The following is a 15,486-nucleotide window of genomic DNA, read 5'->3' as shown; positions in this document are numbered from 1 at the left end:
TTCTCCCCATCAGAATGGTTTATACAAGAGGGATGCCGGTGCCATTGGGCATTTTCTATTTAAAAAAAGTAAACTGATTGTTCTCTCTCTCTCTCACACTACGTGTGTGCTCTCTCTCTCACACTACGTGTGTGTGTGTACACGTGTGTGTACACGTGTGTGTACACGTGTGTGTACACGTGTGTGTACACGTGTGTGTACACGTGTGTGTACACGTGTGTGTACACGTGTGTGTACACGTGTGTGTACACGTGTGTGTACACGTGTGTGTACACGTGTGTGTACACGTGTGTGTCTAGATATACCACACTCATTTCACCTGAGTAAGGGCCCTTAAGGCATCATGTTACTTTAGTAATTGTAGTCTAGATCTATATTTCAACAGCTAGTACTAATTTGACATTTTCATTATAGGATCAAAGTGAAATAAAAGTTCTCCGATGGCGCGAAGCCAACTTCTTTTGTGTCAAGGTTGGACAGCGCCTCTCCTTGACACATATGATGACAGCGTGTTTTGGTGGTGTGGAGCTCCACTTCACAGAAAGTACTGTCATAAAGGAACCTAAAGCAAGCGTTTTTTTCCAGTGTATAAACAAAAGTATTCTAAATTGAATCAATACTGATATTTACTTGAGATAAACTGCTATCAGTGGCTCATCATCATCAAGGCTGAAGTCAGACTCATGCTTTAGGAGTATTTTCCAAATCTGGATCACCAACTTGATCAGATTTTGTCGCAGATACAGCCCTATCAGGAAGACATACAATTTCACTTGCTTCCTTGCCTGTAAAATCATTGTGGTTGTGATTATGGTCATGAAATTAATCAAATTTTTTTAGGTTTCTATCTATCTAATTGTCATGAAATTTCTTTACGCAGGAACTGGACCAAGAGGGATTTCACGTTGTTGCTTATAAAATTAAAGGCGAACAAGTTGAGCTTGTTGATGCCGCCAACAATATTAAAATGGTTCCACTGATTCAGTGGAACGAAAGATTCCCTGATAAAGCCAATTTCCCCCCAGAGGGGTTTAAATGATGATTGTGTTTTATTTTTTGTTCTATTCTTGTTACTTGTTTGTTGTTGTGTTCAAAGTGTTTGATTATTAAAGTTTAAAGTTAAATGCACAAACTAGTCATTGGTTGTTGTTTTTTTATTAAATTGAATTAATGTAATCTAAATTATAATATATTTCACCATTTAGTTATATTTAGTTGCCCGTGTATAAATTGTGTTGCGTCATGATATTAAATGTATCAATTGTATCAATGTATCAATTCAATTAGATGCTTTAAAATTTTTTCCTCCCATACTTTTCCAAATATTTTTTTTTAATTATGATAAATTGTTATTAACTATTCCTACAGCAAAATACAACTTCTTCGGACATATTTAATTTTCCTTTCATGGGTTGTCTTGATAACCACATAAGCTAAAACAAAAACCAGAAAAAAAGTCTAGGTCTTTACTAAACTTTGCTAAATGTTCAATATGTTGGGTGATAAGCAGTACACTCCCTATCTGTTGATTGTGTCGCTCAGCACCTGGTGGATGTTGAAAATCATTACCAGCAGCCTCATCTGCCGATTTAGGTGACCCAGTTGACTATTTTGTTCATAGCAAATACCGTCGCTATAGTTTTGTTTTAATATGTAGTTAATGGTATTAATGTATAGTACATGATTTTAATGTATAGCATATGGTATTTTACCTTTAGAGGAAGAAACCCATACGTCTAAATGCAATATGTATTTTTGCCAGTAGAGAACGCAGAAAATAAATATGTTGCAGAGCAGATGAGCTGGCTTCATTATTTCTGTCTGTTAGAATTGCACACACAGCCTTACATTTATAACAAGTTTGAAGAGATATGCATATTTTTTCATTGGACATGCAATGTAATTCTGTCAACTTTTAAAGAAACTCAATGTTATTTTACTTTTAATGTGGATTGAGGAATTATTTTTGGTGTTGTTTTTGATTTTGCTGCAGATTATTCAAGCATCCCCAACCTCAAAGCAGCAGTATCTTTGTCCTCAGCATCCTTATTTTCCACTGGGCTTTGTGGACAGCAATGTCTTTTTCGACATGTTCCATCTTTAAACTGTTCATCTTATGCCTAATAACTGTCGCTCAGCATTGACACCTGGTGGATGTTATGTTGTCAAAGTAAAAAAAAAGTCAAAGTCCGCTTTATTGTCAATTTCTTCACATGTTAAGACACACAAAGAGATCGAAATTTCGTTTCCCACCGTCCCACGGTCATGCAGATGTTATGTTATGCCGAATAACAACAGATTCAGACTTGATTCTTACTAGTTATCTTGCTGACTGTTTTTTCTTGTTGACTAATATTTCTTGCGTATGTACTGTTTTTACTCGCTTACTGGTTTTCTTGCATACTGGTTTTTCGAAAATTCAAGGTTCGAGACAGCGTTTTTCCTTTCTAATTTATTAATTTTGCCACCAATTCAACCCTTTCAACATTTAGCTCATGCATCTTATGCCTACCTACTGTACAACTTCTCACTTAACAATGATTTGAAATTTATAACTTTGAAATTCACGTCCAATCATATGAAATTTGCTTTTCCCTTCTAATTCTTTCGTTATTTGCCAAATTCAACCTGTTCCGAGTTTCAACATAATTCTGTAGCATTCCCCAAATCTTTAAATATAATTATCATTTTATGCACTTAATGCAAAAAGCATTCCCCAAGATAATTTCAGCTTCTTCGCCTTCACACGCAATTTCTCCAGAAATTGCATTTTCTAGTTTGATATATAATTTATATATTGTTATATGGGCCTGTGGAATAATTTGAACTGCAACCGACGTCAGTGGCGCACACCTGGCATTGTTGACATAAAGGACGATTGATGGATATCATGATTTGGAGTGACACAGATGTTTTGATAAAGGTGTTATTTATGTTATATTTATTTGGATAACTGTCAATGCTACGTCAAGCCCGTTCTCAGCTCTTCGTTTGTGTTTATGTCACGTTAGCATACCGTATCGTTTAGCCCAGACCTGGGCATTGTACGGCCCGCGGGCCACATACAGCCCTTTGGTTGACTTTGACTGGCCCGTGTAAGGTTCATTGGAAATTACAAAATAAACATATTTTCTTATTTTACTTGATGCATGGACTGAAGCTGCGTTGCTTTTATTTTGAAGTTGTTTTTTATTCACGTACATGATGACGCAATACGTATATCAAGGCGTGCGAGACGTGCGCATGATTGGATCATTGTCCAATCTTGTGTCCAAGTCACAAGACTTAAGCCCTCAGAAATGCCCGCTGCTAAAAAAAGGTAGATGCCGAATGCAGGGTTTTCAACAAAAACTGGACTGCTAAGTATTTATTTACTGAAGTCGGAGGTAAAGCCGTGTGTTTAGTTTGCGGGGAGCAGATCGCCGTGTTTAAAGACTACAATTTGAGTCGGCATTACGAGACTCCACCTCAGACATGCAACCTCACTTCGATGCACTCGTTAAAGCACAGCAGAGACTAGATTTCTCTCACTGAACAAGAAAAAAGAATTTAAAAATGTAAGAAGGTAGAAGTTTTAAAGCATGTTTTTATGGTTGAGTTGTGCATGATTTTAATTGTAGTGTGGTTATTTTTATTTGCATGTTTAGTGTGTTTTTATTATGTTGTTTTAGTGATTTAATTATTTAATTACATGCTTTTCTTCAGAGATATTGATTACCTGATAGCCTGCATCTAAGTTTATTGGATAAATGTCACAGATAGTAAAAAACGTTCACATTTTGTTTACCATTGTTTTGGGTAAATTTGATTGAATAAATGACATTTTTTGCAAGGAAAACTCACTTTTTCATTACTTAATTATGATATATACTCTTACCAGCTTGTCAATAATAATGTTATTTACTGCTTTTTATAAAGAAATGCAATTAATAATATGAAGAATTGAGTTCAGCCTTTTGGCCGGCCCTCCACAATATTTTCAGTTTCTCATGTGGCCCCATGGAAAAAATAATTGCCCACCCCTGGTTTAGCCTGTTGTTGCTCGTTCATGTCTGTTCTTGTTGTTGGATTATGTCGAATAAACTTCCCCCAAAATGCGACTCCGCTGCGACTTACATATGTTTTTATTCACGCATTTTATGGCTAATGCAACGTATATTCCGGAGTGACCTTTAGTCCAAAAAATTCAATAGATCGTACCTGTTTTTGCAAACGTGATTATGCGTTATCTGGTATCGCGCATGGGCAAAACAAAAAACAAAAATTGGTACAGCGATAAACGAACCGCAATGTAGCAAGGGATTACTGTAATTTGAATTTCAAGTGACAGTCAGCGGCGGTTGTTTACATAAAGAAAAGGATTCGATCACAAGATGATGAAGGGCCCCACACACTACCGGCATCATTAGCGGCTTTGTTTGTAAGTGACACGGAGGATTTAATGATTTGGAGTGACACAGAAGGTTTGAAAAACTATCATGGCTTTTCCGCACGCCCGGTCCTACTCTAAGGCGCTCTCATTCACCTCCGTGGATGGAAGTCTTATTTAAGACACTAGCTGCCAGTGATCATGCAAATCTTTCCCACTGAGGTGTTTTGGATGCTGTTTAATCTGCAGATTTCTTACCTGTTTAGCAAACAATGTTTGCACTTTAATTTCCATGTTGAAACTTGACATTTTGAATGGAATTGTTTGTATCCTACTGTTTTGGGTTTGTTTGTTTGTTTGTTTGTTTGTGTTTGTTTGTTTGCATGAAGTAGTACTGCTTTGGCATGCACTGCTTGTTGCACAAAAATATGTTACAGTATAATATTTTGTAAATGTGTCCTCCAAATGGTAAAAATATCGTAAATGTATCCTCCTACAATGTTTTGAGGCCGTATATGATCTGATTGGTTGTGATCCCTGATTCGTGCCCCTCGTACCCAGCCAACCCATCAGTGCAGGGAGAAGCGCCTTCATCAGTGATTGGTTTCAGATGTGCCACCAGGTGCACTGATTGAACCTCCTATTTAGAAAGGACTCTGTGCATTCAGGCTGGATGTTAGTGTCATGTGAGTTGTGTTGCAGAGTCAATCTGTCTCCATAATTGCTTGGGTGTGTTTGTGCTGGTGCCCTTACTTTGTGTCAGGGTCCATTCACCTTGTGATGATGAGAAAACCTTCTTAACAAGTCAAGTCAAGTCAAGTTTATTTGTATAGCCCTAAATCACAAGCAGTCTCAAAGGGCTTCACATAGACAATCAATTGACAATTATTCTCAAAGCATCCCCTGATCTTGGGCTCCCAAAAGGGCAAGGAAAAACTCAAAAACCCCTACCAGGGGAAACATGAGAAACCTTGAGAAGGGACCACAGATGGAAGGATCCCCCTTTCAGGATCACCAGGCTGCAATGGATGCAAAGAGGGCACAAAATACATAATATGGAAATCAAAAAGTGGATGTCCAGGCCAAAGCGAAGAGCTGTCGGAGGTGCCTTCGATTGTCCTGGCAGTGTCCTCTAGGAGGTTATTCTGCTGCAGTTCCCTCATGCTGAATTGGTCCACGAGAATCGAGATAGCCGTCATCAACTTGGGTGTCACCTAACCACCTCCCCAGCCGGGGAGGGGTGGGGGGAGTGGGGTCGGGGAGAGGGAGCAAAACAAACTCCAGCCGAATCGGCTACTACAGGTTAATTAAAGGCCATATCATAGAAATACGTCTTTAAACGGGTCTCAAATGTTTCTACTGAGGTAGCAGTTCTAATATCCATTGGCAGGGCATTCCAGAGCTCTGGAGCCCGAATAGAAAATGCTCTAGCCCCTGCAGACATTTTCTTGGCCCTCGGTGTCACTAAAAGACTAGCGTTTTGCGAACGAAGGTTACGAGACGGAAAATAAGGAAAAACTAAGTCGACGAGATATGAAGGCGCTAAGCCATGCAACGATTTATAGGTTAATAGAAGAACCTTGAAGTCACATCTTAAATGGACCGGGAGCCAGTGTAAATTGGCTAATATTGGGGTAATGTGATCAAATTTTCTCATTTCCTTGCCCTTTTGGGAGCCTAAGATCAGGGGATGCTTTGAGAATTATTGTCAATTGATTGTCTATGTGAAGCCCTTTGAGACTGCTTGTGATTTAGGGCTATACAAATAAACTTGACTTGACTTGACTTGTCCGTGAGAGCAGCCTTGCAGCAGCATTTTGTACTAACTGTAGACTTTTGATGCTGGACTTGGGAAGACCAGAGAATAATGCATTACAGTAGTCCAGGCGCGACGTGATAAATGCATGTATAATAATTTCGGCATCACCGATCGAGAGGATTGGGCGAATCTTAGCAATATTACGAAGGTGAAAAAATGCTATTCTGGTTATATTCTTAATGTGCTTTTGAAAGGAGAGCGTTTGGTCAAATATTACCCCGAGATTAGTTACAGTATCACTCTGAGTGATAGTACGGTTATCTAGAGTTATAGCGGTTTCCTTAAATAAATGTTGATAACAAGCTGGACCAATTATCAACATCTCAGTTTTATCTGGGTTCAGACGAAGGAAGTTGAGAGACATCCATTGCTTGATCTCCGCAAGGCATGCCTCAAGATTACAACAGTCCCGCGGATCTGTCATTGATAATGGCATATATAATTGGGTGTCATCCGCGTAACATTGAAAACTAATATTATATTTACGTATTATGTTCCCAAGCGGAGTCATATAAATATTAAATAGAATTGGTCCTAGTACCGATCCCTGTGGGACACCACACGTAACTTTATAGAGCTCAGAGGACGCATTGCCATGGACCACTCGGTGCGTCCTGTCTGATAGATACGAATGAAACCAGCCTAGTGCTGACCCCGAAATACCAACACAACCTTTAAGACGCTCTAATAAAATATTGAAGTCAACGGTGTCGAAGGCAGCACTAAGATCGAGTAGTAACAATACCGATGAAGTATTTGAATCCATAGCTAAGAGGAGATCATTAGTCACTTTAGCAAGTGCTGTCTCAGTGGAATGATTAGCTCTAAACCCAGACTGAAAAGATTCATATCGATTATTAGCGACCATGTAATCAATAAGCTGCTGCGCTACTACTTTTTCAAGCAGTTTTGCTATGAATGGGAGATTTGAAACTGGCCTATAGTTACTGAGACAGTCCGGGTCAAGATTTGGTCCCTTAAGTAGCGGTTTAATAATAGCGGTTTTGAAGGCTGTTGGCACTATCCCAGAGGAGATAGACAGATTAGTTATATTTAAAACAGACGTTCCTAAGATTTGAAATAATTCTTTAAATAGTTTGGTTGGAAGCGGGTCAAGTAAACATGTTGTTTGTTTAGCCGCACTAACTAATTGTGTAAGCCTTTCGAGGGACACGCTTTTAAAATTTGAAAGGGATATTGCATGATCGTCGGCGCCGGTAATCGGCGGTCCCGACTGAGTGATCGGAATGGTCATCTTGATCTCATCCCTAATGGATTCAATCTTTCGAGCAAAAAATTTCATGAACTCGTCAGCCGAGTGAAAGGAGCTGTCGGGAGTTGGCTGGCGTAGTGTTAGCTTTGGATTGTTCTTATTGAGATTAGTGACCTGCGAAAAATAACGAGTTTTTGCTAAGATAAGCGCATCTTTATATTTCAGGAGGCTGTCGCGCCATGCCTGATGGAAAACCTCAAGTTTGGTTAAACGCCATTTGCGCTCATGCTTTCTACTTAATCGTTTAAGCGAACGTGTTTCATCTGTGAACCACGGAGTAGGCAGTCTGCGGCGAGTTTTTAGACGTAGCGGTGCCACAGAATCAATGGCATTTAACAATGTAGCATTGAATTCATTTGTAAGATTATCAATAGAGCCGGTATATGAGGGCAATACGGCAGTTGCTGGTGGCAGTAGCCCAGATAGCGCAGTCGCAGTCATGGAGTTAATATTACGGCTGCTATAATTCTGATTGCTCTCTTGTCTTTGACTAAGAACTAAAATTTCAAATTTTATTAAGTAGTGATCAGACTAAACAGTAGTGTAAGGCAGTACTGTTATATTAGAGGTTGCCAGTCCTCGGGATAATACCAAATCTAAGGTATTACCATTCTTATGCGTTGCTACCTGTACGGCTTGCGTAAAACCAAACGTATCAATTAGAGTCTGAAACGCCGAAGTAAGTGGCTCTGACAGTAAATTCATGTGGACGTTAAAATCGCCCATGATTATTATATTATCCGCGTTTGTCACTAGATCAGCCACGAATTCTGAAAATTCATCCAGGAAGCTAGCGTAAGCCCCAGGTGGACGGTAAATAACAGCAAGATAAAATGACGGTAAAGCGGTGGATCGGACAGTGAGAACTTCAAATGTTTTAAATATGTTAATCGAACGAGGCGTAAATCTAAGATCGGAATTTGAGATGAGGGCAACACCCCCACCCTTTTTTCGAGGACGCGCCACATGCGAGCTCACAAAATTTGGAGGCGAGGCCTCATTAAGCGGTAGCAGTTCATTAGGTTTTAACCAGGTCTCGCAAAGACCAAATATATTTAGATTATGTTCCGTGATGAGGTCATTAACGAGAACCGCTTTTGTATGAAGCGATCTAATATTCATAAAACCAAGTTTAAGTGTAATCGGTTGGTCAGGGTTTGTATTTATCAGAGGAGTTTTGAACGAAATGAAAGTAAGGTTGTGTTCTCTAGGCCTGACATCACCTCTCAATTGTTTATTCGCGCGGTGGGACGATACGACCGTAGGAATTTGATAGTAAATATTTGGTACACACGTAATATTATCTGAAACAGTCACCATATCATCAGCTATACCGGTCGGGGTGGAGCGTTTGGATTTGTCTGCCACCTCAGTAGAAAGTGTGTTCATGTGTACTGTAGCACTATTCAAACTGTGACGCTCTAGTCTACACAAGGAGCTATGTGCATGCTGGAAGTCTAGCCTAGCGCTAGTTAACTTTAACTTAACTGACTCCAAACCCATCCTGACAGGTGGTCTAGTCACCTGTGCTCCGGCCTGCTCTAAGGTGACCTGTCATGAGTGGCTCAAACAGTAATCTATATTTCTAGAAAGAGTGAAGGCGCCTTCACGGTTAGGATGAAGGCCGTCCTTCCTCAGCAGGTCGGGGCGGCCCCAGAAGGAGGACCAGTTATCTATGAAATACAGTCCCTGCTTTTTACAGAACCCAGCCATCCATCGATTAAGGGAGACTAATCTACTAAACCTCTCATCAGAGCCTCTCCCAGGCAGGGGGCCAGAGACAAATACTCGATGCCGACTCATCTTTCTGGCGAGATCACAAGTCCTCGCTATGTTTCTCTTTGTGATCTCAGATTGCCTCATCCTAACATCATTGGCGCCGACGTGTATCACTATATCAGAGTAGCTAGTGTTGTTGGAACTACGCTGTTGACTAGTCCTATTGCGAGTCAGCTCCCTAAGATTAGCTTCTATGTCGGGTGCTCTGCCCCCAGGAATACACATTACCGTGGCTGGATTTTTAAGCGTGATATTTCGGGTAATGGAGTCACCTATGACCAAGGTGCGAGGGCCAGTAGACCGAGATGACTTTGGACGGCTATGCGTCTTACCTGGCTCATCGCGATTAGCAAGCCGCTTGGGGCTAATGCTAACGGGGCTAGCGGGCTGACTACAGTCCGCGACTGTGTCTGCCACATCTACTGTTATCGCACTATTCTGCTCTAACTGGCGGACACGTCCCTCTAGCAGGGACAACCTCTCTAACAGAAGGGTGCAGTTGGTGCACGAAGCAGTACAAACCTCTTGTTCCGCAGCCATACTTACGTGTCCGATGATCGACGGTAGACAAACGGCCACCACAGTAGCACAGCATGAAGAATGCTGTGCTATCAATCCGCTTGATATTGTCATCTGCATATTGCTTCTCTGATAATAAAATGTCAGACTTTAACACAATAAAGCATTCTAATATAATGATGGCAAAATGAAGCTCAAGACTTGAAGCATTTCAGAAAAATGTGTGAAGTTGTGATTCATGTCTTGAGACATTGTATGCTCATTAGGGACACCTATTTCTAGCAATCGTGCGGAAATATTTGATAGCCAAATAAGGAACAAGCTGTACCGCAGGGATTGCTTTTATGGCAAACCGTCGTTCCCTATGCTCATCGAGAATAAATATGCTTCTCTTTCACTTTTTGGTTCTTTTATTACAAACAAGGTACTTTAGGTTGCATTACCTGACATGTTTCGGCATGAACTTCCGCCTTCATCAGAGTGTCACTGCTGTAGTTGTGACGCGTCTTTATCAGCTGATCGATGAATGAAGGCGTGACTCACCTGTCAGATTTGACAGATGAGTCACGCCCTCTGCTGTCCCTTCACCTCTCCAAAATGCTGCTCCAGGTGGTAGAGAGCATGTTGGCTCCCTCGTCTCTGTTGATGGTCCTCGGGCCTCGTTTACGGATCTCAATGGCCTCCCTGATCCAACGCTGATGTTTATTTTCTTCGGTGCGGATGACTCTGGCCTTTTCCCAGTCCATGATGTGGTTTTCTCTTTTACAGTGGTCGGTGATGACTGACTTGTAGTGTTCATGTTCTGCTCGCTGTTTTATTGCTCTTGTTTGTCTTATTGCTGTCTCCTTCTCACACTCCTTTTTGTGTTCCATTTTCCTGGTGATGAAATTCCTCCGTCTCTCCCCGATGTATGATTTATTGCATGATTTGCATGGTATCTCGTATATGGAGTTGCATTTGTTTTCCGGGTTGATACTGTCTTTTGGGTGGACCAGTATATGACGGAGTGTTGTGTGTGGTTTGATGGGTGTGTTTATGTTATATTTTTTCATGGCCCTTTTGATTCGTTCCGTAATGCCTTTCACATACGGCAACGTCACCATACCGCTGGGTTCTTGTCTTTGTGTTTTCTTTTTTCTTTCCCCCTGTGTTGTGTGTTTTTTGTTCTTTACCTGTTCTGCACCTTTAGTTATTGCCCATTGTGGATACTGACATTTCTTGAGTGCATTTTGTATGTGCTTTTTTTTCTGTGTTCTGTCCTCCTGGTCCGTGATTATTGTTGTTCGTTCGCATAGTGTTCTGACTACTGACAGTTTATGTATAGTGGGATATTCTGATGTCCAGAGGAGGTATTGGTCGGTGTGTGTGGGTTTTCTGTGTACTTTTATTTTTATGTCTCCGTTGTCTGTGTGGTGTATGTTGATGTCTAGAAAGGGAATGGATTGATCTGTTTCTTCTTTGTGAGTGAATTTTATGTTGCCAGTGGTGTCTATGGTGTTGAGGTGGTCTGTAAGGTGCAGTGTGTGTCCTGTTTTTGTTTTTTCCAGAATATCTACGTAGCGTCTCCATAGTGTGGGTTTGTATATATCCGGGGCTGTTGAGAGTGCTTTTTGTTCTAAATCCTCCATAAAAAAATTGCACATGATGGCAGAAAGAGGGTCTCCCATGGGGAATCCCTCTTTTTGCCTGTAGACTGTGTTTCTGTATTGGAAGTATGTGGAGGTGGCGATGAAATGGAGTAGTTGTGTGATGTCCTGTGCTGTTAGATTTGTCCGTCTCTTGAGTGTCCTGTCTGCTGATAGTCTGTCGTGCACGATGTGTATGGTGGCCTGTGTGGGTGTTTTTGTGAAGAGTGAAATGACGTCGTGTGATATAAACATTTCATCTTTCTGTACCTTTGTGTGTGAGTTCTGTGGCAAGTTGTTTTGAGTTTTGGCAGTGTTGTTCTGTGAGTCCTAATAATGGTTTTATTATTTCTGTGAGCGCTTTTGAAAGATTGTATGTGACTGACCCTATGCTGTCTACGATGGGGCGTAGAGGTGTACCTGGTTTGTGGATTTTGGGTGTACCATAGATTCTGGGGATGATGTTTGCTGTAGGTATTAAGTGATTGTATGACTGTTTGTCTATTTTGTTTTCAATGAGTAATGGTTTAAGTAATGCTTTCAGTTTATTTTTCTTGTCTTCTGTTGGGTCTTTTGTTATTACTTTGTAAGTGTCGTCTTGCAGTAGCTGTTTCATTTTTTCTTCATAAATGTCTGTCCATAATTACTGTTGTTCTGCCCTTGTCCGCTGGGAGGATTGAAATGTCTTTGTTTTTTGCTAAGGTGATCATTGCTTTTGCCTCCTGTTTTGTAATATTGCTGGGTGGTGATTTAGCCGTTTTTAATATACCTGCAACTTCATTTTGTAGTGCTGCTTTTTGTCCTGGATTATGTATTTTTTCGCATGCTAACTCTGTGGCTAAAATGAAATCATCGTGAGGTATGTTTTTGGGTGTGATCGCTTAGTTGAGTCCTTTTGTTAGTATGCTGCGTTCTGCCTGGGTGAGTTTGTGGCGTGATATATTGTGAATCCATTTATCGTTGATGCGTGTGTGGTCCGGTTGTGTCTTCTTTTGTGCGATAAGTCTGTCCAATTTCCCGATGTGTCGTTTTTTTGTGGCAGCAAATTCCTGTTCGTGTGTGTTTTCTAAATGTCCGTGTAGTGTTGTTTCAGTGGTATTGTCCAGGGCATACCGGTGTATTAATTTATCCATCAGTCGCTGCAGTTCATCGTTGATGTTGTTGAGCTTGTTGGTTGTGCAGCGTATACGTTCTTTGACCAGAGTCATCTGCACTCTCCTGATAATCTTTTCCGCGTTCCTGGTCGGGATCGGGTTTTTGATTGTCAGGCTGGCCGGCGTTGCTTCTTCATTCCGGCAGCGTAAATTGAACCTCAGGTGGTTTCTGTAGCGAGCTCGCTTTTTCGTCATCTTTTCAAGGAGGCGAAATTCCTTGACGCAGTTCTCCATAACCTTTTCGTAATAGTTGTACTAAGTTCATTTTGTTTCCTTTGTCAATCACTTTTTGGTTCTTTTATCACAAACAAGGTATTTTAGGTTGCATTACCTGACATGTTTCGGCACGTCTTTATCAGCTGATCGATGAATGAAGGCGTGACTCACCTGTCAGATTTGACAATCATAATTAAAAAAAATATCTTCTGAAAAATATGTGGGGAAAAACTGAAAGCATCTATTGAATTGATACAACTAATACATACAATATAATGATGCAACACACCATTTATACACGGACAACTAAACATAATAATAATGGTGAAATATCATAATTTAGATTAAATTGATTTAATTAAATAAATAAAAAATGACTAATTTGTGCATTTAACTTTAAACTTTAATAATAGAACATTTTAAACAACAAGAAACAAGTAACAAGAAATTCAAACAATGGAACAAAAAATAAAACAAAATTATCACAAAAACCCCTCTGGGGGGAAATTAGGGCCATCGGGGAATCTTTGGTTCAGTCAGTGGAACCCTTTTTGTGGCGTCCACGTGCTCGACAACATGAAATGCCTCTTCTTCCAGTTCCTGCAAAAAGAAAGTTCATGACAATCTATTATGTTTAAAACACCACGATAAAACATGATGGATGGATGGATGGACCTATCTGGGCGGAGATGCTCGGCCACCAGACCGTTCTCGGGGTAGTCCTCATATTTAATGTGAATGTTTTTGTGCTAGCTGAGTTATTAGGGGCATCGGTGTTTGGCTTACTCTTGTCGGCAAGCTCGGCCGTGTCGCTGTGGTCATTGTCTTTATCGGGGAAAGTTTCCAGCAATAGGGCATTGCGGTCGGGGCTTTTGGGCCTAGGGACTGCGAAGGCCGGGGAAGGGGTGGAAGAGCATGCCATACTTGCTTGGCCAGGGGGCTGTCCGGAGGATCTATTTGGGCATCTGTTTAAGCAGCTGGACAATGTCATTCAGACCCACATTATAGTCAAATATTGTGTGTCCATCTTCTATCCGTTTGCCCCAGTAGAAGAGGCTCACATTGAAGATATCCTGTATTTTCACAAAGAGAGTCTCGATTTTGGTCAGCCTTATTTTTCTCTGGGTAGTCTTCATATTTCACGTGAATGACGTCCTCTTCAGTGGAGTCCGTCTGCGACGTGGAGGCTCAGTTCTTGGAGTTTATTGTGTCGACGTTATTCCTGACAGTGTCCGTGCTTTGGCCCGGGCCAAGGGGCTGCTGTCCCTGCTTGCCCTCCAGCTTTCTGTTAGTCCTTTTAGGGGGCCGTCTCAGCTTGTTCTTGATGGGTCCTTTTGGGGCGTGGGTCACCTTTTCTAGACAGGCTTCAAACCAGGCCTGCAGTCTACTAGTTGATTAATTTTGTATTTCTTGATTCTCGGGTCCACTCGCGTGTTTTTGCTGGATGTCAGCGGTTAGGTGTCCGCACATGGGACTCGAAGGCTTGATGCCATTTTTTGTGCTAGCTGAGTTATCAGGGGCATCGGTGTTCAGCTTACTCTTGTCGGCAGGCTCGGCCGTGTCGCTGTGGTCATTGTCTTTATCGGGGAAAGTTTCCAGCAGTAGGGTGTTGCGGTCGGGGCTTTTGGGCCTAGGGACTGCGAAGGCCGGGGAAGGGGTGGAAGAGCATGCCATACTTGCTTGGCCAGGGGGCTGTCCGGAGGATCTATTTGGGCATCTGTTTAAGCAGCTGGACAATGTCATTCAGACCCACATTATAGTCAAATATTGTGTGTCCATCTTCTATCGGTTTGCCCCAGTAGAAGAGGCTCACATTGAAGATATCCTGTATTTTCACACAGAGAGTCTCGATTTTGGTCAGCCTTATTGTCGAAAGCCATTGCGATGCGGAACATCTCGAATCTGTGCATCCACCGCGGCCATTCTACTGGGCTTGAAAAGTCAAATGGGTCTGGGGGTGTCAGTTGCACAGCTGTTGCCATCTATCTTGATTCTCTCTCTCTTTCACGGGTGGGACCTCAGGTGCATCGTTGCTCGCCTCGCTTGCCTGTGTGCTCGTGCTAACAAGCTAGCACTCCGCTCGGGGCTCAGTCGTCATCTTCCTAGCGGTCAATTTCGGTTCAAATTGCACTCAAACTACCACGGAGACTTACAGTTCTCCACTACTGACACTATGTAAAATGATCACACTGGACACTGACGTGTTCCTTCGAGTTCTCTTTACTTCCGAACCTCGTGCCCACATTACATGCAATGCCTTACGGGAATCCCTAAGCATGCTGGGAATAGTAGTCTTAACTACTACTACATAATTTGAAAATGATCTTCGCAATAAGTGATGCAAAATATATCAAGATGTATAATCTTCTCTGCGTTCCATAGCTCGCTGGAAATCGGTACTCAGTGGGAGCTGCTACTAAAAAAGGAAATATAGTGCAGTTTCTGGAAGTCTTGCTACTACATACGTGGAAAAAATGGCACTCTTCTTGGACTCGAAGCGCAAAGAGCTGATGGACTTTATCAGCTGAATGTTGAAAGAGCATGTCAGTCATAGTGCAGTAATATAAATCTATATAATACAGTCATCCCTCGCTACATCGCGGTTCGTTTATTGCAGTTTCACTACATCTGGGATTTTTTTCCAAATTAAAAAAGAATAAAAATTCAAAATAAAACTTCCAGTTTGGGGAATTATGGCACAAAAGTTGCCCACGCACCAGTCGAAGGCAGAG

At 41.5% G+C, this 15,486-nt stretch overlaps 2 protein-coding genes across 2 annotated transcripts; both read right to left on the bottom strand.

The window, feature by feature from the left end:
- Positions 1 to 7,992: 7,992 nt before the first annotated feature.
- On the bottom strand, positions 7,993 to 8,964 carry LOC147039978 (uncharacterized). Its single transcript, XM_085902666.1, has one exon. The coding sequence runs from the start codon at positions 8,962 to 8,964 to the stop codon at positions 7,993 to 7,995; it is 972 nt and encodes a 323-aa protein (XP_085758792.1).
- Positions 8,965 to 9,015: 51 nt separating this feature from the next.
- LOC147039977 (uncharacterized) lies at positions 9,016 to 10,291 on the bottom strand. The gene is made up of 2 exons (XM_085902667.1): positions 10,203 to 10,291; positions 9,016 to 9,888 (listed from the first exon to the last, which is right to left on the bottom strand). The coding sequence occupies exons 1-2, from the start codon at positions 10,233 to 10,235 to the stop codon at positions 9,016 to 9,018; spliced, it is 906 nt and encodes a 301-aa protein (XP_085758793.1). The 5' UTR covers positions 10,236 to 10,291.
- Between the last annotated feature and the right edge of the window lie 5,195 nt (positions 10,292 to 15,486).

This window comes from Syngnathus leptorhynchus, chromosome 21 (genome assembly GCF_054491065.1).
Source record: "Syngnathus leptorhynchus isolate UIUO chromosome 21, UIUO_Slep, whole genome shotgun sequence".
Classification (NCBI taxonomy): Eukaryota; Metazoa; Chordata; class Actinopteri; order Syngnathiformes; family Syngnathidae; genus Syngnathus; species Syngnathus leptorhynchus.
This window is presented reverse-complemented; position numbering and strand designations above follow the sequence as displayed.